Here is a 22,385-nt window from a genome sequence, read left to right on the forward strand (position 1 = left end):
TCGCCCATTATTCCAAGTGGGTGCAAAATTTCTCTGCGAAACTCCGCCCGCTTGTGGACTGCGAGGCGTTCCCCATGAGCCTTGAAGCCAAGGCTGCCTTTCATGGCCTTAAGTCCGACATCGCTGGGGCCGCTGTGGCGACGATTGACGATAATAAATCTTTCGTTTTGGAAAGTGATGCCTCGGATCATGCGATAGCAGCAACACTCTCCCAAGGGGGGCGCCCTGTGGCTTTCTTTTCGCGAACTCTCACCTCCGCTGAGCGGAGACATTCGTCTGTCGAAAAGGAAGCGTATGCAATCGTCGAGTCGATTAGGCGATGGCATCCCTATTTGCTCGGACGATGCTTCCAAATCATCACGGACCAACAGAGCGTTGCGTTTATGTACGACACTCTGCAATCTGCATGCTCAACGCATTAAGAATGAGAAAATCACTCGCTGGCGCATCGAACTCGCCGATTTCTGCTACACCATCAAATATCGCCCGGGAAGGGATAACCTGGTTGCCGACGCTTTATCGCGGCCGGCAACGTGTGCGGTTGCCGACGCTTTGTCGGGGCCGGCAACGTGTGCGGGCCTCACATCTTTGGAGGGTCTGCACGCTTTGCACGACACTCTGTCATCCTGGGGTGGCGCGTTTCGCTCATTTTGTGCGTTGTCGTAATCTGCCACACTCGGTTGAGGACATTCGCCAGGTCTGTCACGAATGTGCTGTATGTGCGGAACTCAAACCGCGTTTTTACAACCCTCCCATGGGGACGCTGGTCAGGGCTACGAGACCGTGGGAGCGATTGGCGATGGATTTCAAAGGGCCGCTGCCGGTGTCGGGTAACTCTCGTTATCTGCTCACTATAGTTGATGAGTACTCGCGATTCCCTTTCGTTTTCACGTGCGCAGATATGACGGCCGCCACAGTTATACGGTGTCTGCAGAACTTGTTTTCTATGTTTGGGAATCCGGCCTACGTGCATACTGATCGAGGTGCGGTGTTCCTGTCCCAAGAAGTGAGGAGCTTCTTACTTCAGCATAATGTCGCTTCTAGCTATACCACCCCGTATAGACCACAGGGGAATGGGCAGGTAGAACGCTTCAATGGGATTATATGGAGGGCCGTCACGCTAAGCCTTAGGTCACTCGGCCGGGGCCTAGATAAATGGGCTTGGTCGTTACCTGCGGCGCTGAACTCAATCAGGGCTTTACTATGTACGGCCACCAACCAGACTCCTCACGAACGGATGTTTCATCACCCGAGGAGCTCGGGGGGTATCCAATCTTTACCTAGTTGGCTCGCTGAGCCCGGGCCGGCCTACCTCAAACGTGCGGTTCGCACGAGCAAGTATGATCCACTAGTGGATAAGGTGCAGGTACTCCAGGCTAATCCCGAGCATGCTCTCGTGTTGATGGCCGCTGGACGCGAGTCCACTGTCTCCGTACGTCACCAGGCCCCTTGCGGGGCCATCGACCCTTGCGGGGACATCGACGAACCAATTTACGAGTCTATGGACTCTTCCGTGGCTCGGCCTATGGAACATCTGCCGTCCCTCCCGTTGCAAAATACCCCTCTGCCTGTAGGCACTGTGGTGCCCCCTCCGTCGCCTGCCTCAGGCGGCGACTCTGACGCGGGGGACTCCGGGCTTGGGGATGTAGTACCCGGTAGTTTCCGGACCCGTGCTGGCAGGGAAATCCGCCGCCGTGATCGCTACGGATGGACCGACTGACATGGACTGATATCGCTACGCTACTAATGCTACTGCGTGCTTGATTCCTGCCTAGCGGAAGTGTAGATCTAACGGCGGGGAGAATGTAATGAAATTGTACCTAAGTTGAACCTAGGTGTGATGCTCTCGCTAACCACCGAGAGGCGTCTATAAGAACTCGGACGACTGCTGCTCCGGCACACTCCTGTGACATTTAATCTAAGACGTGTAGACTCGGATGGTGCGTATACGTAGATAATCTAGGCTTGCTTGCATTGATTGATATTACTGAACTTTCTTTATGATTCCATGATCTTGATATATTGCATGATTGTATTTCTACAGGATATTGCCAGAGATCGAATTGTCATTAAACCTACCTACAGGACAATGTCGTGGAACTGATTGATTTCCACTACAATTAATGACAATTTGTCTTGCTGTCCAATCTCGCTCACCTTCACTCCTTCATTCCTCTTTTCTCCCGCCTCTGGAACAAACTCCCTCACTCTCTTCAATCCCACTCCACCATCCAGGTCTTTAAAACAGCTGTTCACCACCATCTCTTATCTTCCCCCATCCAAAACCTTGATCTTTTCTATCCCCGCTAATTTCACCCCAAATCCACTTTTTTGAAATACCAACTTCTGTCCTGGAAGTCCTTGGTGTCCTTGTGTTTTATACTTCTCCCACCCCCCCCCCCCCCCCCACTCCCCTTCCCACGCCTCCTCCCCCCAAGCCCTCTCCCTCCCACACATCTCCCTGCTCTCAAATGTTGTGTTTGTGTGCTTCCCCTTCTCTCCCCATCTTGTCTTCCGCTCCCTCTTTTTATATATTTTGTTTGTCTGGTTGATTTGTTTGTGAAGTAAATGTTAGCTCTTTCACGAGCCTCGATTCAGGATACAAAAAAGAAAAGAAAAAAAAAAGTGGTAAGAGGTGGAAAGAGGAGGAGGTGGAAAGCAAGAGGGCTGTCAGATGCTTGTGATTGGCAGGTGGCGGCAAACCTAAAGCCACAATTGGTATTCCCAGAGGAGATCTGTGTGACAAGGTTGCAACCTGACATTATCATTTGGTCAGGTGCACAAAGACAGGTCATCTTCGGGGAATTGTCTGTACCTTGGGAAGTGAACATAGAGGACGTGCACGAGAGGAAGAGAGGAAAGTACAGTGAGCTGGAGGCAGAGTGCCGGGAGAAGGGTTGGCGAGTTTCTTGTCAGCCATTTGAGGTGGGGTATATTGGCAATGCCTTTTCTGCATTTCTTGCTCAGCTTGGAGTGTGTGAGACAGAAAGAAGGAGGATGTGTGACAATGTGGCTCAGGTTGCCTTGAAAGGCTCATTTTGGATATGGAGGAAGTTTATGGAGGCATGTGGAACGGTGTAGGATGAGGTAAAGGAATAGAAATGGAGATGTGTTAATGGTGTGTGTTGCATGAGTGGGTGTGTGTGTTGCAGGAGTGGGTCATGAGTGGGTGTGGTTTTGCATGAATGGTTTTGCATAAATGTGTTTTTGCATGAGTGGTGCATGTGGGAAAGGGCAGGTGGTTGGTTGGTTGTGTGTGGTTTTTGATTTTTTACTGTTATTACCTTCGCAAAAGCGGAAGGTTATGTTTTGATCGCTGTGTATTTATTTGTATGTCTGTGTGTGTGTGTGTATGTTATTCGCATAACTCAAAAAGTATTCAACCGAATTGCATGAAATTTGGTGGGATGATTGGTTATTATACGGGACACATTTGATTAGATTTTGGGAGCAATCGGGTCAAAGGTCAAGGTCAAGGTCACGAAAAGGTCAAAATCGTATTTTTACCAAGTACAGAACAGTAGCTGCGGCGAAGGTATGCGCTCTACCGAGTGCCCGTTCTAGTTATTTATTATTTTGTGTATGTGAGTGAGTGAGTGGGTGAGGGTGTGTGTTTTTGCATGTGTGTGTGTGTTTTTGTATGTTGAGTGGTGTATGTTGTAAGGGTAGGTGGTTGGTTGGTGTTGTGTGTTTTTTGTGTGTGAGTGTGTGGGTGTGGGTGTTTGTGTATGATCTGGTGTGTTTCGTTGGTGAGTGGTGAAGGGTATAAAGGTGGGTGTTTGAGTGTTCCACCATATTTACTTGTTTGGTGCTGTGGATTCTGGAAGTGGAGGTGATTTTGTTGTTGTAGTCTGTGTTCGCACTGGCTGGGGGTCGGGGTATGTATGCATCCAGGTCCAGTTTCTGCATGTGGAGGTGTATATGCCCCTGCTGGCCCACCTTAGCTGACCGTATCGAGGTTGAAGGGCCGAAACGGGATTATGCTGAGGACCTCGACTGAGGACCCGGTAAGTGAGTCACACTTGTGACCAGGTGTGTTTTGAACTTGTGTGTCTGTGTGTGTGTGTGTATATATATATATATATATATGCAGTTTCTGTCTTGTCTCGTCACTGAACTACTCCCTCAAACTTTTGTGAAATCGTAATAAACTTATTGTATGCACCTATCTCCAGTGTGTATGTCCTAAGGGTATTCTTTTTTGAAAAAAAAAAAATATACATACATATGTTTTTGGTTTTTTTTGGAAAAAGAAAAAAAAAATTCTACTTAAATCTCCAACTTCAATTGTTTATAAAATGTAATATCACATATATTACAAATACATTTGTGCAAAATAATTGTTTGTATTATGATTGGTGTAAACTATGACAAAACAGCAACTCAGGTACAGTCATCTATAAATATATATACAGTGCATTCAGAAAGTATTCAGACCCCTTCACTTTTTTCACATTTTGTTATGTTGCAGCCTTATGCTGAAATCGTATAAATTCATTTTTTCCCTCATCAATCTACACTCAATACCCCATAATGACAAAGAAAAAACAGGATTTTAGAAAGTTTTGCAAATTTATTAAGAAGAAAAAACTGAAATATCACATTGACATAAGTATTCATACCCTTTGCTATGACACTTTAAAGTTAGCTCAGGTGCTTCCCATTTATCTTGATCATCTTTGAGATGTTTCTACACCTTGATTGGAGTCCACCTGTGGTAAATTCAATTGATTGGACATGATTTGGAAAGGCACACACCTGTCTATATAAGGTCTCACAGCTGACAATGCATATCAGAGCAAAAACCAAGCCATGAGGTCGAAGGAACTGCCGGCAGAGCTCAGAGACAGGATTGCGTCGAGGCACAGATCTGGGGAAGCCTACAAAAAAATCTCTGCTGCATTGAAGGTTCCCAGGAGCACAGTGGCCTCCATAATTCTTTAATGGAAGAAGTTTGGAACAACCAGGACTCTTCCTAGAGCTGGCCGCCCGGCCAAACTGAGCAATCGGGGGAGAAGGGCCTTGGTAAGAGAGGTGACCAAGAACCCGATGGTCACTCTGGTTGAGCTCCAGAGATCCTGTGTGGAGATGGGAGAAACTTCCAGAAGGACAACCATCACTGCAACACTCCACCGATCTGGGCTTTATGGCAGAGTGGCCAGATGGAAGCCAAAGTCAATCTTGGTTTCATCAATCCACAGAATCTTGTTTCTCACAGTCTGAGAGTCCTTTAGGTGCTTTTTTGCAAACTCCAAGCGGGCTTTCATGTGTCTTTCACTGAGGAGAGGCTTTGAGACTACCGAGTCTGCTTACACATAGTGTACACACACGTACACACACGAGAATAAGCAGCAGATACACTATCGCACATATAAAAATATTTTAAAAAGAAAAACAAAACTTACTTCTAAATGGGAAGTCTTTGTGGTGACCATCAAGAGGCCGGAGCACTCTTCCATCTCCAAGGTAAATAGCTCGTCCGTTGGTGATGGCGCGCGAAATTGGAAAGGGGCACTCGCCCCACGTATCTCCCCCAAGCATGTGACGTAGCAAAATTGGTAAAACTCCCCGTCATTCTTTGGAAGGTAATACGCTGTTCACAGGAATACACAGCGAATGCATTATACAACATGGCCAGTATATCTAAAACAGGCTCATTTGCATCAGAGATCCACACTGCAAACACAGCACAACAATACTTGGTTCTCAAACATTTAACATCATAGATGCTATCATCTAAGTTGGGAACTAGAACGGCACTCGGAGGAGCTCGTACCTACCCCAGGTAGTAATGTTTGCGTTTTGCATCTCACTGATAGGCAGGATCTGGATCTGGACATGAACCAAAACTGAATAGGCTTGTTCTTGCCACCTAACCAACTCCTCCACCTCGTTATGTCATAGTGCGTCCATAGCTTTTTGAGATATTGTGATATATATAGTTTTTGGTCCCATCTCTCTCTCAATGGTGAAGAATCACTTAAAAGTTCTCGTATCTGGATCTGAATCCGAATCTTCACCAAAATCTAGTCATTTCGTCCTTGCTGTACACACACAACCTCTCCACCACATTTCTTCGAAATCTGTCAACAACTTCTCGAGATATCCTTGTCAGAGACAAACAGACGGACAGGGGTGAAAACAACCTCTGTACAAACAACCTCCACCTTTGGTGGCGGAGGTAATAAAGTGCTATGTCATTTATGATTAAAAAAAATTGAAGTTACAAACATTCCTAACAACAAGAAAAAGGCTACTTAAATATATTTTTAACCAAATTTCGGAACTTAAACCACCAATAGAATCTCATTGCGATTCATAAACAGACAAAAATGACACATCCAGCAGGAAAAAAAATGTACAAGTCTACATTTCCAGTTGAGAATGATGGTGCAGAAACTTAAACTGGTCAAACGACTGCGTTGCATGTAGTTAGACTGTGCATGAACTCATGCCATTCAGAAATAGAACATAGTTGTGCAGCAGCCAATGGTAATGCCAACTGGCCAGTTTGCTTCTGGAATGCTCCAATGTTGTTCAAACTCATCAATATACAGTGACCACGACTGTAATTGGTAACAACGACTGTATTTATGAAATTTCTGTCACAATCAATATAACATGTTAATATTACATGTTATTATTAAGCCTGGTGTTGGCTTAGCGGTTAGGGTGCCTGCTTGGGATCCTAGGTTCCTGGGTTCGAATCCCGGTTGATCGCTGAATTAACGCCAGGAGGGTTGACTCAGCCTGCCATCCTTCCGAGGTCGGCAAATTGAGTACCAGCTTGTTGGGATGAATGATCACGGTGTGTACCCCGATTTAGAATAGGTACACGGTATCCCTGCGCATCGTAAGAGGCGACTAAGGGTTGGCGTCAGGAAGGGCATCCGGCCATAAAAACATTGCTTCAAACAGGGAACCATGATTGTCATGGGGCCCGCAAGGCTAACCCCTGCTCTAGCGGGGAAAATGGCCTGAAAACGATCATTCATTCATTCATTCATTCAATCAATATTACATGTTACATCTTATTTAAAATGGCTAAGTGTAAAAGATACAGAATAATAAGTCTAATCAGCTTGTTCTCGTCACCGAACCAACTCATCCACCAAGTTTCATCTGGATTCGTCAATATATTTGAGATATCCTGCTCACAGACAGACAAACAGGGGTGAAAGCACAACCTCTGTCTTTATTATCTCCGTCACCAAATGTGGACAAAGTTCCCTCAAAAACGTTAATAACGAGCTTTTTCGGTTGTTGAAATATATTTACTGAAATCAAATTCATCCTTTGTAAAAACGCATTTGAACGCTGCTCTTTACACTTACCTTTAATTATCATTTTAACAACCCAATTTAGGAGAAAGTCATCCTTAATTTTAGCTAATTCTGTTTTCACCAGGGGGTTATTTCCAAAGGTTTCTCAATTTGGCTAATGGCCTTGTTGCTTCTATAACGTCCAACTTTCAAAATATTTGTTTGACTTAAGTGCCTTTTGAGTGCAATTCGCTCTCGGAGAAAGCTAAACAAGCAGACAGTGCAGTCAACAGATTTAAATTCCCTCCTACATTTTTGTTTTACCAACACTCCATTACCTCTTGAAGCTGTTTGCATGCGTGTTAAATAGACAAAAAATTAAGCTTACTAACTTTGCAATAAGAGCACGAAAAAATAACCACCCACCAACAAAAGATGCATACATGCATTCAAACTTAACGACGTCTCCCTGTAAACAGGAATGCTCTTTGCCTGGTTTCTCTCTCCACAACATTCCAATTAAGCATAACACTCGAAATAATATTGTTGAGGAAATTATCCTGAGGGGTTAGAGAATCCTTAGTATAGTGCCAGTTATTTCTTAATTATCCGTTTAGTTCAGTGCATTGTCTCCGTGTGCATAGACATGTTTGCATATGTAATAGATAGATGTCTGCCTTCCCCAGTGTATTTTCTAATCCCAGTCTTCTGTCTTGTCACACGTATTTTCCCCCAAATCTGTCTTTCATCTCCCCTTATGGACTGAACTCTTGTAAACACAAGCAAGCTTTAATGACACCCACACATTTGGGGTAAATAACAGCACAGCGCATTCACGCCTCTTGCCCTGATAGACGAGAGCGGATCAAGAAGCATACATGCCCAGTGCATAAGCAGCCAAATCGGAATACGCACTAGTGCTACTTTGTGGATCATAGAGCATACGTGTCCCACCACACAGTGTAGCCAATTGGGCCGAGGCAACAATGCTAATGTGCGAATCGAGAAGAAAGTAAGGCATGGTTATGCACACCAAGTGTTATGCACTCCTGCGATGAAGCTAACTCCGAGGGCCTTTCACTCACTCACCACAGGCAGTTTGTGGTCTTTCTGTCTACTGGTATACATATATACTCCTCTCCGGCCTTGCTCCCCCAGCTCTATCTGTGCTCTGTCCCCCAAATATTCCTACAGGTCGCACAAGATCTGCCTGCAACCCTCTTATGGTTAAACTGCCAAAATCTGGGCTCTCTGCTCACCTTCACTCTTTCATTCCCCTTTTCTGCCGCCCCTGGAACAAACTCCCCCACTCCCTTCAATCCCACTCTCCCCTCCAGGTCTTTAAAACAGCTGTTCGCCACCATCTCTTATCTTCCCCCATCCAAAACCTTGATCAAAACCCCTGCTAATTCACCCCAGATCCACTTTTTTGACATTCCAAACTTCTTTCCTGGAAGTCCTTGCAGTGTCCATATGTTTTATACCTCTCCCACCTCCCCCCAAGCCCTCTCCCTCCCACAGTTCTCTCGATGTCCCTGCTCTCAAATGTTGTGTTTGTGTCCTTCCGCTCTCTCCCCATCTTTTCTACTGCTCCCCATATTTTGTGTTTTATGTGTCGGTTTGACTTTTTGTGTGATTAATGTTCGCTCTTTCATGAGCCTCGATCTTGTATACAAAAATAAAAAAGAAGTGTAATAAAAGACTGTTATCGCTAAATTCCATGTAGCTGCTTGGTTGGAGTAGCGCTCATTCCTGCTCGCTCACTATCTGGTCCCTCATCGGTCTGCTCATTGGGCTGGACCTCGTTGCTGTGCCATACATCATCAATGTGCTGTTCCTTGTGCTGTGCTGCCCTGTGGTGTGCTGTGCTGTGCTGTGCTGTGCTGTTCCGGGTGTGGACTTGGCGTGGCCACGGAGGGAAGCAGCGTGCAAGTTACATCTCAGTGCAGAGGGAGCTGGTGCGAACCTCGCTGCTGTTGGTGGGTAGTGCCCATCGACTGAGCATCAACATAATAAAGAACAACACACAGAGGGCACTATCCACTGCGGTTGTGGGGAGAGTGTGAAACCCTCCAGGAGCCGCAGGTCTCAGATAGTGAAACCTCCGTTAAGGGATGCAGCAGGTTCTCCAGAACTCAGATAGCAGTCTCATCCTTCCTCTAATAGTATCTCTTCTGTTGAGCGAATGTGGGCCCAAGTTATTTGGTTAAGTTGACCATGTAACCTACATATCTGATCCGCTCCGTGGGTACGAGTGTCGAGTAGTGGGTAACTGGGGGAATTTATTGATCGTCTGTTTGCCAAGCTTGTTTCTTGTGCTTTTATTTTTAATACATGTGTGTGTACACCTGTACAAAAGAGGCAATGTACAAAAGAGCACGCACAGCTGTAAGGACAAAGGACGGGAACAGTGGTGAGTTTGAGGTGAAGGTGTGAGTGCATCAGCGGTCGGTCGGTACAAAGCCCACTACTATTTGTAGCTGTCATGGAGGTGCTGGCTCAGAACGTAAAGGAGGGTTTACCGTGGGAGTTGTTGTATGCAGATGATCTGGTGATGATTGCGGAAAGTATGGATGGACTGAAGGAAAAGATGAACAAGTGGAAGGAATGTATGGAGACAAAAGGTCTGAAGGTGAATATAGGAAAGACAAAGGTGATGGCAAGTGGTAAAGCATGTGGTGAGGCGGAAAGAACTGGGAAGTGGTCATGTGCTGTGTGCAGGAAGGGTGTCGGAGTGAACTCTATTCAATGTGCAATGTGCGCTGAGTGGGTTCATCAAAAATGTAGTGGTCTGAGAGGGTCATCAACCAGTGTGGCAGCTACATTCAAATGTAAGGTGTGCACAGAGGGAGCTGCAGATGGAGGAAATGTTGAGTTGGATCTTGGAGACGGCGTGAAGCTGGAAGGTGTGAAAACATTTTCCTACCTCGGAGACATGCTGAATGGAGAAGGTGGATCGGACTCGGCAGGGGTTGCTAGAGTGAGATGTGCATGGACGAAGTTTCGGGAACTGAGTGGTGTGTTGATGAGGAGGGGAGTGTCGTTGAAGCTGAAGGGAAAGGTGTATGCTGCATGTGTGAGAAGTGTTATGATTTATGGAAGTGAGACATGGGTCATGAATGTAGAGCAGCAACGAAGGCTGGAAAGGGTGGAAATGCAAATGGTTCGGTGGATGTGTGGAATATCGTTGAGAGAGAGGAAGACAAATGATGAATTGCGAAAGATGATGGGAATAGAGCCTGTGATTGATGTTGTGAAGAGGAACAGGTTGAGATGGTTTGGTCATGTGTTGAGGAAGGATGAAAGTGACTGGTTGAGAAGAGTGATGGAAATGAATGTAGAAGGAAGTAGAGGACGGGGAAGACCGAGAAAGACTTGGCTAAAGATGGTGGAAGAAGAAATGTGGGCAAGGGGATTAACAAGGAGAGATGCAGAAAATAGGGCAAAATGGAGAAGATTGCCATGGGGACCGCAAGGCTAACCCCTGCTCTAGCAGGGAAAATCGCCTTAAAATGCATGTTGTGTTGTTTGTTGTGTGTACACCTAAATTGGTCTCCAATTTATCCTGCTTGCACCGACAGTTTCATCTGGTTTCACCTGTTAAAGGTTGTATTTTTGCAGTGCTAGATATCCGGCATCATATGGCTTGGTTGCTTGGCTTAACATCAAGATCTGCCACGTGATTGCCACTGGCATGGCACTCACCCAGCTCAAGGACTTAAATTTGAACGGTAATGCGGATCCGGATGCAGGATCCGACAGGAAGTCTCTGAGGAGGGGGACTACCGTGGTCGTTTGACCGGATACGAACAGGGCAACCAGGTAGGTCTGGTGACCGTAACAATATATTTATCCCATCACTTCATTCATATAGTTAAGTAGACCTTTTGGACGATATGTACACTTTAATTTCAGGCAACGTTCATACTTAAGGCCAAAGGCCTGGTTGAATAAAACATCCTCAAGGGATAAGTTTAGAATTTCCTTAACTTTTCCCTTAACTATTCTCTTAAGGATGGTTGCATTTACGAATATCCTTTGGGTTTCCCTTAAATCCTCCCTTAAAGTTAAGGGAGCCCTACCCCCTGCCATCGGCTTTTCTCCACCAATTAGAAGCAACCTTTCATAAGTTACTGAGTATTATACATTGTAAGAAAGGCCATGATTCGTTGCTTGGGTTGATGTCAGTTTAAACTCATTTGCACACAGCCACACACATATCAAACACAATCTGAATTATGCAACCAGGCCATACATACATGCTTGTTATATTGTTACATACACGTGTTATATGTTGCATGGGGAAAACGTGCTTGCATATGAAGGAGAAATAAAATAATTCTTGTGTAAAATTCATTTGATTCTCAATCACCATTTTATTTTGAATGTGTAATATGTACAGTAAATGCTTGGAAACTTTCCGAGAATGGTGAAGGTGTGAATTAGAAAAGTGAAATTCGAGTGCAAAACTACAAGCGAAATATTGTGAATGTCATGAAAGAGTGAAAATTGCAGAAGTGTTGTTATATCAGTCTCTGACGTCACACTGCGAAAATCATCCTCTTCATGACCAATTTTCATGAAGAGCGCCTTTTGGAAACTCAAAGGTTTGTGGTTAAGGACAGGGGGAATGCTCCCTTAACTTTAAGGAAGGATTTAAGGGGGGGGGGGGGGGAGGAACTTAGGATTTTTCGTGTATGAAACAATCCTCAACTTAAGAATGTCCTTTAGGGAAGAGTTAAGGAAATCTTTAACTTTTCCCTTAAGGATGATTTATGCAACCGGGCCATAAACTCAAACCACCTTTGGTGGCAGAAGTAATAAAATTCTCAATTGCACGTGTTCCCCATGCAACATATAACAAGTGTAATATATAATCACGTGTTCATTACGTGTTCTGAATTTCTGACTTCCTATCTCTAATCTGATTGGCTGCCTGGCATAGCAACGGCTCGTAAGGCTTTCCTTAACTTTAAGGCAAACCTTATCCTTAAGGGTTGTTCATGCAACAGCACACCCGCTGCTGGCGGGGGTGCCGGGGGTCCAACCGCTGGGGGGCGGCCTCGACGCGGAGGCAGAGCCGCTGGCGGGGGGTGGTCCGGATCGAGGTGGGTCGGCTTGAGGCGGTCCACGGAAATGCGATCCGGGGCACCGCCGATGTCGATCGTGAAAAATTTGTCCCCGGTCTCCAACACGCGAAAGGGCCCGTCGTACGGGAGCCGTAGCGGTGCCCGGTGGGCGTCGTGCCGGATGAACACGTACTTTGCCGTGTGAAGCTCCGGGGCGACGTGGGAAGGCGGGCAACCGTGGTGTGCTGTTGGCACCAGGGCGAACCTCCGGGCGGTCTCCTGAAGGGCGGAGCGCTGTTGTGCCGCGGACCAAGGAGCCGTGGAGTTGGGGATAAATTCACCCGGTACCCGCAGTGGTTGCCCGAAGACCAGCTCCGCCGAGGACGCGCGCAGGTCGTCCTTGGGCGCCGGCCTGAGGCCCAGCAGGACCCAGGGGAGTCTGTCGACCCAGCCGCCGTCGCAGAGGCTGGCCCGGAGCGCGGCCTTCATGGAGCGATTAAAGCGCTCGCACAGGCCATTGGCCTGGGGGTGGTAGGCCGTGGTGCGGTGTAGTTTCACCCCGAGCCCTTGCGCCACCGCGGCCCAGAGCTCCGAGGTGAACTGGGGGCCACGGTCGGACGAGATGTCCGAGGGGGCACCGAACCGGGCAACCCAAGTGGCGATAAAAGCTTGCGCCACCTCAGCCGCAGACGTCGCCACCAATGGGACGGCCTCCGGCCACCGTGTGGTGCGGTCGACCATGGTGAGGAGGTGGGTGAACCCTCGCGAGGGGGGCAGAGGTCCCACCAAGTCGATGTGCACGTGGTCGAACCGCCGCTCGGGCACCGTGAACGGGGCCAACGGTGCCTGAGTGTGGCGGCGGACCTTTGCGCGCTGGCACGCGAGGCACGTCCTGGCCCAGTCGCGGACGTCCTTCCGGAGGCCATGCCAGACGAACTTTGCCCCGACGAGTTTCTGAGATGCCCTTGCGCCAGGGTGGGACAGGCCGTGGATGGCGTCGAACACCAGGCGCTGCCAGCCAGCGGGCATGATGGGGCGAGGCCGGCCGAGGGAGACGTCGCATAGGAGGGCCGTGCCCGCGACGTCGAACAGCACCTCGGTGACGCGGTGGCCCGTGACGGCGGTCCGCAAGGCCTGGACGCCGGGGTCGGCGGTCTGGGCCTCCGCCATCCGGGCATAGTCGACCCCGAGGTGGACCGCGTGCACGACGGACCGGGAAAGGCAATCCGCCACCGGGTTGTCCTTACCCGCCACGTGACGGATGTCCGTCGTGTACTCGGACACGGCAGAGAGAGGTGGCGCTGCTGCCGTGCCGACCATGGCTCAGCGACCTTGGCCATCGCGAACACAAGGGGCTTGTGGTCAACGAAGGCCGTGAACGGGCGGCCCTCCAGCAGATGGCGGAAGTGTCGGACCGCCAGGTGGAGTCCGAGCAACTCACGGTCGAAGGTGCTGTACAGGCGTTCGTGCGGGCGAAGCTGCCGGCTGAAAAACGCCAGCGGTTGCCAAGCACCATGCACCCATTGCTCGTACACCGCGCCCACCGCGTAATCCGACGCGTCAGTGGTGACGGCGATCGGTGCATCGGGCGCCGGGTGCGCCAGCATGGTGGCGTCGGCCAGAGCCAGCTTTGCGCCCGCGAACGCCGCGGCCATTGGCTCCGACCATGCGATGTCACCTTTGCCCGGCTTGCCCCGGAGGGCTTCGTGCAAGGGGCGGAGGAGCTGGGCGACGTGGGGCACGAAGCGGTGGTAAAAGTTCACCATGCGCAGGAACTCCTGGAGCCCCTTGACCGTGCGGGGCCGCCGGAAATCCCTGACCGCCTCCACCTTGGCCGGTAACAGGACGGCCCCGTGCTCGGTGATGCGGTGCCCCAAGAAGTCGATGGTGGTGACACCGAAACGGCACTTGGCAGGGTTGATGATTAGGCCATGCAGGCCCAGGCGTTCGAACAGCGTGCGGAGGTGGAGCAGGTGGTCTTCCCGAGACGCGCTCGTGACTAGGATGTCGTCCAGGTAGACGAACAGGAAAGGTAAGTCGCGCAAGACGCTATCCATAAGCCGCTGGAACGCCTGAGCCGCATTCTTCAACCCGAAGGGCATCCTCAGAAATTCGAAGAGGCCGAAAGGAGTGATGACGGCCATCTTCGGGACGTCAACCAGTTGGACGGGGACCTGATGGTAGCCCCGGATGAGGTCCACCTTCGAAAACACGGTCGTGTTGGCCAACCGGGCGGAAAAGTCCTGAATGTGCGGGACCGGGTAGCGGTCGGGGGTGGTGGCATCGTTGAGCCGGCAGTAGTCCCCGCACGGCCGCCATCCCCCGCCGGGCTTCGGCACGATGTGCAGCGGGGAAGCCCAAGCGCTGTTGGAGCGCCGTACGATCCCCAGCCGCTCCAGCGTGGCGAACTCCGCTTTCGCCACGGCGAGCTTCGTGGGCTCGAGTCGGCGTGCCCGGGCATAGACCGGCAGCCTGACCGTGGGGATGTGATGCTCCACCCCGTGTTTAACGGCCACCGCTGAAAAGGTGGGCCGCGTGAGGACCGGGAAACTAGCGAGGAGGCGGGTAAAGTCGTCCGCTGCCGGAAGCGTGCAAACTAAACTCGCCGGGACGGCACCCTCCAGCAAGCCGCTTGGCAAGCCGCTCGGTGAGCCGCTCAGTGAGCTGCTCAGCGAACAAGCAAGCGAGCTAAAGGTTTCGGCCTGGACGAGCCGTTTGTGCTTTACGTCGACCAACAACCCATTCGCACATAGGAAGTCCGCACCGAGCAATGCCATCGGCACGCTGGCGGTCACGAACGACCATTGAAAGCGTTGCCCGCCGAACCGCAGTGAGAGGCAGCGCTTCCCGAACGTGCGGATGGGTGTACCGTTGGCGGCAAGCAACGCAGGGCCCCAGCCCGCTTGTCGGACGTGTAGGCTGGGATGACACTTACCTGCGCTCCTGTATCGCAGAGAAAACGGTGCCCGGACAAGGTGTCCCTGATAAAGAGGAGGCTGCTGGAATGGCCGACGCTCAGGGCCGCTACCGAGCGCCGGCCCGGTAGTTTCCCGACTTGTCAAACGAGCATGGCGGGCAACACTTCCTAGCCTTGTGGCCGAACCTGGCGTGGTAAGAGCACCAGGCTTGCGGCGGCGGGGGCTTCGGCGGCCGCGGTTTTCTCGGCCGCGGTGGTGGTGGTGGGCGGGGCGCGGCAGCGGCCACGAGGGACGCAGCAGCATCAGCCTCGGGATCCACGACGGCCGCACCGTAACCCGATCGCGTGTCGCAAGCCGCGAAGAACTTGTCGGCCTCTACAGCCAGGGCGCGGGGTTCTTTTATTTTGGAACCGGCCAGCGCGAGGCGTACCTGTGCGGGTAGCTGGCGTAGGAAAAGCGCCCGAAATACGAAATCCGGGGCTTGGTCACCCAGCAACGACAGCATATAATCCATCCGCACGGATGGTCGTGTGTCGCCGAGTTCGGGAAGGTCCAGGAGGCGGTCGGCCCGTTCGATCTCTGTGAGGCCGAACGTGGCAATGAGGAGACGTTTGAGCGCCCCATACTTGTGGTCGGCCGGCGGGTGCCGCAGGATGGACACGACTCGGGCGGCAGTGCCGGGCCCGAGGGAGGCGACCACGTGGTAGTAACGGGTCTCGTCCGCCGTTATGCCTCAAAGCTGAAATTGTGCTTCGGCCTGCACGAACCACACATCGGCCTGTGCTTCCCAAAACTCTGGGAGTTTTACCGTGACGGCGTTGTTGGCCATGGCGCGTTCGGCGGGCAGCAACGGCTGAATCACGTCGGGGTCACCAGTGAAGTGTGGTGCTACGCACACAACCTGCTTGCCAAAGAGGTAGGCCACAACGCGTTTGATAACCAAAAGAGTCTTTATTAAGAAAGCTCAAACTGTAGCACTGGGCGGGCTCGAGCTTGGAGCCCGCATATATGTGCCGGGGCCACGCCTAGTCCCCGGGTGTGGTCGATCGGTCGATAGGCAGGGAATGCCTTCCAGTTCCCCGCCTAGACGTTCGCGCCACCTGCTGGTGCGTTGAATTCGTGTCCTCTTGCTTGTGTCCGCCACAGTGTGTCATTTATAATATTCCTGAGACTCTTTGGTGTCAATAAGGAATGAAAGTGCTCTGAGTAACATTGCCTGGGACAGCATAAAAGTTGGCCAATGAAATCGACACTAAAGTCACGTGACTCGAAAGACCCAAGTTTGTCCATTTATTTTCGTTTATAACAATTGTTGGCTGATTTCCAGCAAACATGCACTGAACGATACTCAGATGAGCTTTATGAAAGATAGATAGGGCACAGTCATGCCACTATATCAGATATCTTCTCGTTTTTGTATACGTGGTCGAAACTTGTGGAAGAGCTCAAGCAGAATGGAATAGAATAAAATGGAAAAGGAGAAAACATCAACAGCAGAGTAGAAATGAGAATGAGATCAAGGGGAGAGGGAGCATGACATGTGATGAACAAGCTGCACACAGCAGGAAGAGGAAGGGGAAAGCGGGGATGAAACAGAAGACGAACAAAGCAACCACTAAACTGATAAATGAAGAGGGGAGAGAGAGGGGAGGAATCACAATAACCTGGAAAAGGGGAATTTGGAATAGAAGAGATCATGAGTATGAATGGGAGATGACCTGGGATAGTGATGAACAGCTGTCTTGAAGCGCTGGAGAGGAGGATGGGACTGAACAGACTGGGGAAGTTGATTCCAGAAGTGAGAGAAAAGAGGAACAAATGAGTGGAGTTGAGGCAGGGATCATGGATTTAGGTAGTTTCACCAGAAGAGGGTTTGATGGCAGACCGTGTGAGCCCTGCAGAAACCTAGGGGAGGGGAAGGAGGTGGGAGGTGGGAGGTGGGAGGTGGGAGGACAAAGCACGGAAAGAGCAGAGGGTGTAAGACTAGAAAGGAGGCGATAGAAGACAGAGAGACCACCAACCTGTCTGTGATGGTGAAGTGATAGACCCATATACTCGGCTTCATCACAGGAGATTCTGAGACCCTAACTTGTGTAACTAGTAATGGAACACACCCTTTAGACCCCTTACAGTGCCTTCAGAGAGTATTCACACCGCTCGACTTTTTTCACATTTTGTTGTTACAATGTGAATTTAAAATGGATTAAATTGAGATTTTTTTGTCACTGATCTACACATAATACCCCATAAAGTCACATATTTTGTGAAAGATTTTTTGAGAAATTTTTACAAAATAATTTGAGATTGAGAATCGAGAAGAGTCATGTCTGTTTCTGCACCCACCATACACTTGGCTTTGTTGCATATTTATTTCCCCATATCTTTCATTTATGTTCTTTCTGAAGAGGCCTCCAGAACGTTGAATGTCGCTCGGCTACAAATTGACAAGCTATATCCTTTAGCCTGATATGTTCACTGCAATGCACTTACAGCACCTCTTCACTGCAGTGGTGACCGTTAACCCCTGTGCCACACTCAGCACTTGCTGTAAGGATCCTGACCAATAGGTTCCACCAAATTTAGGCAACGGATGTGTAAATAGGGTGGAATTGTGGTGGGCACCACCTATAAATAGCTCTTCTCACAGCCAAAAATGCTGTTAAACCTTTGGATCAGAATAGTTGAGCGTTTATCTGAAGGAACACTTGGGAAGTCCGTCATCATAACACACTGTTAGAGGGGCTAGGAAGCTCGCTCCGCCTCCATCGGAACAAGAAGCCCCGTAGGCAGGCCTTGAAGGGAGGCTCCACCTATAATCTCCCGAATACACTTCTGGTGGATCAGAATGCACTGTAGGAGCAGCCTGGAGTTTTTCTGCACCTCCATCGGATCAAGAAGTCCTGAAGGCGGACCTAAAGGGTGGGGGGAAGCTCCACATCCTAGCGCAAGGATCATAAAAGGTGGTGCACAGTCATTCTTGGTTCTGTCGGCTTGTTCTGGTGGTCTCGTCAGGTTGTAGAGGTTTTTTCACTTCCTGGCCAGTCCTCTTTGGAGCAGTCGGTTCTGGGGGGTGCAGATCTGTAGAGTCCTGGTGGTAGGATTCATAAAAGAGCGAGAATAGCTGCATTGCCGATGCCCCTCAGCCGAACTGAAATCTGTTGCGCTACTGGACGATCTCCAGCCCTGTTCATCTATCTATAATTCCAGTAATCTCTGTGTGTATGTGTGTGTGTATGTGTGTGTGTATGTGTGTGTGTATGTGTGTCTGTGACCGCTGTTTCTCGACAACCACGGGTCCGATATACTTGAAACTTGCCAGGTATATTGCTGGGGACCTGAGGATGTGCCTTTTCAAGGTTTCATATTAATCGGACAAGTAGTTACCGAGCTATGTCCAAAAAACGATTCAACCAATCAGAGAGCAGCGAGCTATCACGTGTGCCGAACGTGGCGAACAGACTCTGCCTCGGACGGCACATTTGAGAGCGTATTCATTTATTTCACGTTGGCAAACTATGTTGGCGCTATGTTGGCGTTAAACTATGTTTTAAAACTAATTAAAACTAATTTGCGATTCATCGTAACTGCGATATGCGACCTTCCGGACAGTCAAATGAGGACGTCACTTCCGGACTTACGGATAGTCATAGTGACGACGTACTGATGCTGAACGTGGCGAGCAGACGCTGTAAGGTACGATCGATTGTAGTACACGTTTATAATAACTCTGCCGATACAGGGCCGATTAACTGCAGCGCCATCCGAGCTGCGGCGTCGGGACGATACATTCATTGTACGGTCACATCACGCACTTACGGGCACGCCCATGGGCCCATGGGCACGCCCATGCATGCATGGGCGAAGACATTTTTTTTTTTTTTTGGCAAAGAACGGGCACCCACGTACGGGCACGTCCTAGTACTTGGAAAAGCCAACAGGGCTCATCAGAGGCTTGCCACAAGTAGGAGAGGCTCTTCTGTCCTGTCTTGCCTCACAATCGTGGAATGTCTGAGGGTCTTGTAAGATAGCTAGTTAAGACTATCCCATTTGTTCACTTGATTTGTTCAAGAGCACGTACTATTAGGAGTTAAAATGAGATTTTTATTATCTCTGCCACTGAAGGTGGACGGAGGTTATGTTTTCACCACTGCCTGTCTGTTTCTCTGTGAACAGGATATCTCAAAAACTTAAGGGATTCGGGTGACATTTGATGGACAGGTTGTTTGTGTGACAAGGACAAATTGATTAGATTTTGGGAAAGATCCAGATACTAGAATTTGAAAAAGTGATTCTTCACCATTTGGAGAGAGGATCAAAAACAATGTATAGCATTCAATCTCAAAACGTTGAGAAGACCATTGAGCGATGGGGGCAAATCAATATATAGCACGGTATTTTCAAAGGTTGTGGACGGCTTTTGACAAAACTTGCTGGATGAGTTGGGAAGGTGACAAGAACAACCCAAATTGATTTTGATTGAGGTCTGAATGCAGATCCGGCCGATCAGTGGGATACAAAATGTTTACCATTAAGCCTGGCGGAGGCATGCACTCTACAGAGTACCATTCCAGTTGGTGGTTGTGTTCTTGTGATGGCAATACTTCCTGTTCGAATTCACTGGTGTCCTGGTTATTTTGTGCACAAATCCTTCTGATTGCAGTGTCCTTAAGATTGAGGACTGTGCACTAGTCACTGTGCCACTCTATTAAAGAGTATACAGGCCATAGACCACTTGGTTCACAATTAGATACGGCCTGCTGCACTGCACGTGACGCTCTGTTGAACTTTTGAGCCCCACGAGAAGGTAACAAGGCATAGCAGGTCCGTGACCATCTTCAGGACTTCAGACTTGGCTGACGGGTGTTGCCGTCATTTAGTGGCCCATGACATCTGGTCATCAATGGCCAGGTCGCGTGGCTTGAAGACGCACCGGCACAGGACGAGAGGTTAGAGTTTGAGTCCGCACTCACTTACATTATTATTTATGAGGTTCCAGTTACGAGGCTGGAAAATTTATGAAAAAATAAAGGGTAAAAAATAATTAATGGTAAAAAATAGTTGAAAAATCATGAATGCTACATGCAAAGTATGAGAGAATTCATAACAACACAAGAACTTAAGGTATGTATAAACAAGTGGCTTATTGTCAACTTTTAATTCTACCATAGCTGTAGTTTGTAAAGTGTAGTTACTATGACATTAACAAGCACAAACATAACACTGATGCACACCAACTATGCAAATGAATTTCATTAAAACTACCATATAACAAACAAAATAAGTAATACCTTGGAAAACGAGCTGCCGCATGACAGTTTCTTCAGAAGGTCCAGATGTTGAGGCCCACAAGAATGTATAATAATCTCGAGGGGAACTCCATCCAACCTGCATAAAGGTAAGGGCGAGAAAGGCACCGGTAGCTATGGTGATAAATCACACATACCAATCTTAAAATTCCCCAAAGCACAGGCAGAATTGAGTGTGAATCCTGATTCATGGTGTACATGTATGTGTACATGTATGTGTACATGTATACGGGTGTATGTGTGCTTATGATCTCGGAGCAAAGAAGTAGGTTGGATGGTGAGCACTTTTTTTGGAAAGAAAGGGGGTTATCAAAAAGAAAGTTTTTCTTTTTTATTGAATATACATATATCAAATAGCACCTCTTCACTTGGAATGGTGACAATGAACCCATGTAAGAGATTGGCGCATTTTTAAAATATTTTTTATGAGATATTGCCCGCCACAAAGCCGGAAGGCCATTCGAGGTGGGGCTACACAAAGAAAACAAAAGCAGAACAACCAGCCCCTTGGATTGAAACAAGACAAACGTAAAAAAGGTGTCTCTTCACAGAACAAAAAGGGCTGGGAGGGGTTAACTGGTCTGCTTCGAGACAACAGTGCCTCTACCCCCATTTTTGTTAGACTGCCAACCAAGGATAACGAGCTCAACCCACCCGGGTTTGAGATCAGAGTTTTCCTTCTCCTAGGCAGACTGCCAGCCAAGGCTGATGAGTTCCACCTACCCGGAGCAAGCCTGGCTTTAAGGTGCCAGACTCCCACCTTTCACACCTCCGCATTTATTTAAAAACAGGGGTTGGCACGAGAAGCCATGCGGTAGGAGTTAGATTAGAGAGGTTGAGGCGCTGACCATATGGGATATTTTATGGACGAGGAGTTGCTCAGTTCTCCACCACCATCCCGGTCATTCCTAACCCTTTGACCACCAAGCAGTATGCAAGAATACTGACCAATACGGGGTGCCTGCCATGCATCCACCCTCGTTCGGCATTGATTACACATTGTACCCGCCAGGAAATAAGAAATTAGAGAGAAAAATTAGAACTTCTAGCTTTAGTCTGTGGAAGAAACAGAACCGCCCACTGCTATAAGCTCCTATAAGCAGTGTCAGCTGCTGCACTGCTACCTGCAGAACTAGTCAGGTAACCTTTCAAAACCCTTTTTGTGAATGCTGGTCCACCCCTTGGGAAGGGAATCAAACCACAGATGTGTTTCTCACTCACAGTCCTTCATTAGCATGGAGTAAACTCATCCCAAGAGTTAAATTGACAACATGTATCCTGTAGCTCTATATTGAACAGCACCTCTTCACTGGATGAATGGATGAATGAATGAATGTGAACCCCTAGGCCAAAATCAGCACTTGCTGTCAGGGCCCTGAGCAATATGGTCCCCCATGTTTAAGCAATGGATGCCCAAATATGGTGGAATTGTGGAGGGCACCACCGATAAATAACTCTTCTCACAACAAAAATGTTGCTGAACTGTTGGATCAGAATGGCTGAGCATTTGTCTGAAGCAACCTGTGGAAGGTTTAGCCTTGTTAAGCATATTAGAGGGGCTTATGGCTACAAATAGCTTTTACAAAGAGCTCCTTTTCAAGCAAGAACATGATGAACAGAAATGTCACCACAATATACAAGCTGGAAAAAGAACCAACATTCTTCAATGGCCCACCAAAGATGCAGCCCTCTCACTCACTCATCAGATAAGTTTGACACAAAGATAACAAGCGCATACTTGCAACAAAACAAGCCAAAGTCGATAAGTGGAATAAAATACTTAAACATTATTGAGAGGGGGAGGGGGGGGGCGATGGGGGGGGGGGGGGG

The 22,385-nt window shown here is 48.8% G+C and overlaps 1 protein-coding gene across 9 annotated transcripts in view; it reads right to left on the reverse strand.

Annotated features, from left to right (window-relative positions):
* Positions 1-22,385, reverse strand: part of TAX1BP1 (Tax1 binding protein 1) — a 249,415-nt gene that overhangs the window by 192,312 nt on the left and 34,718 nt on the right. For all 9 annotated transcript variants that reach the window (XM_078779689.1, XM_078779688.1, XM_078779687.1 and 6 more), the window contains exons 3-4: positions 20,538-20,634; positions 5,406-5,593 (exon numbers count right to left, since the gene is read on the reverse strand). In XM_078779689.1, coding sequence (XP_078635815.1) covers positions 5,406-5,593; positions 20,538-20,634 — 285 coding nt within the window. The remainder of the gene's footprint in view (positions 1-5,405; positions 5,594-20,537; positions 20,635-22,385) is intronic.

This window comes from Myxine glutinosa, chromosome 6 (assembly GCF_964187855.1).
Source record: "Myxine glutinosa chromosome 6, kmMyxGlut1.1, whole genome shotgun sequence".
NCBI classification, from domain to species: domain Eukaryota; kingdom Metazoa; phylum Chordata; class Myxini; order Myxiniformes; family Myxinidae; genus Myxine; species Myxine glutinosa.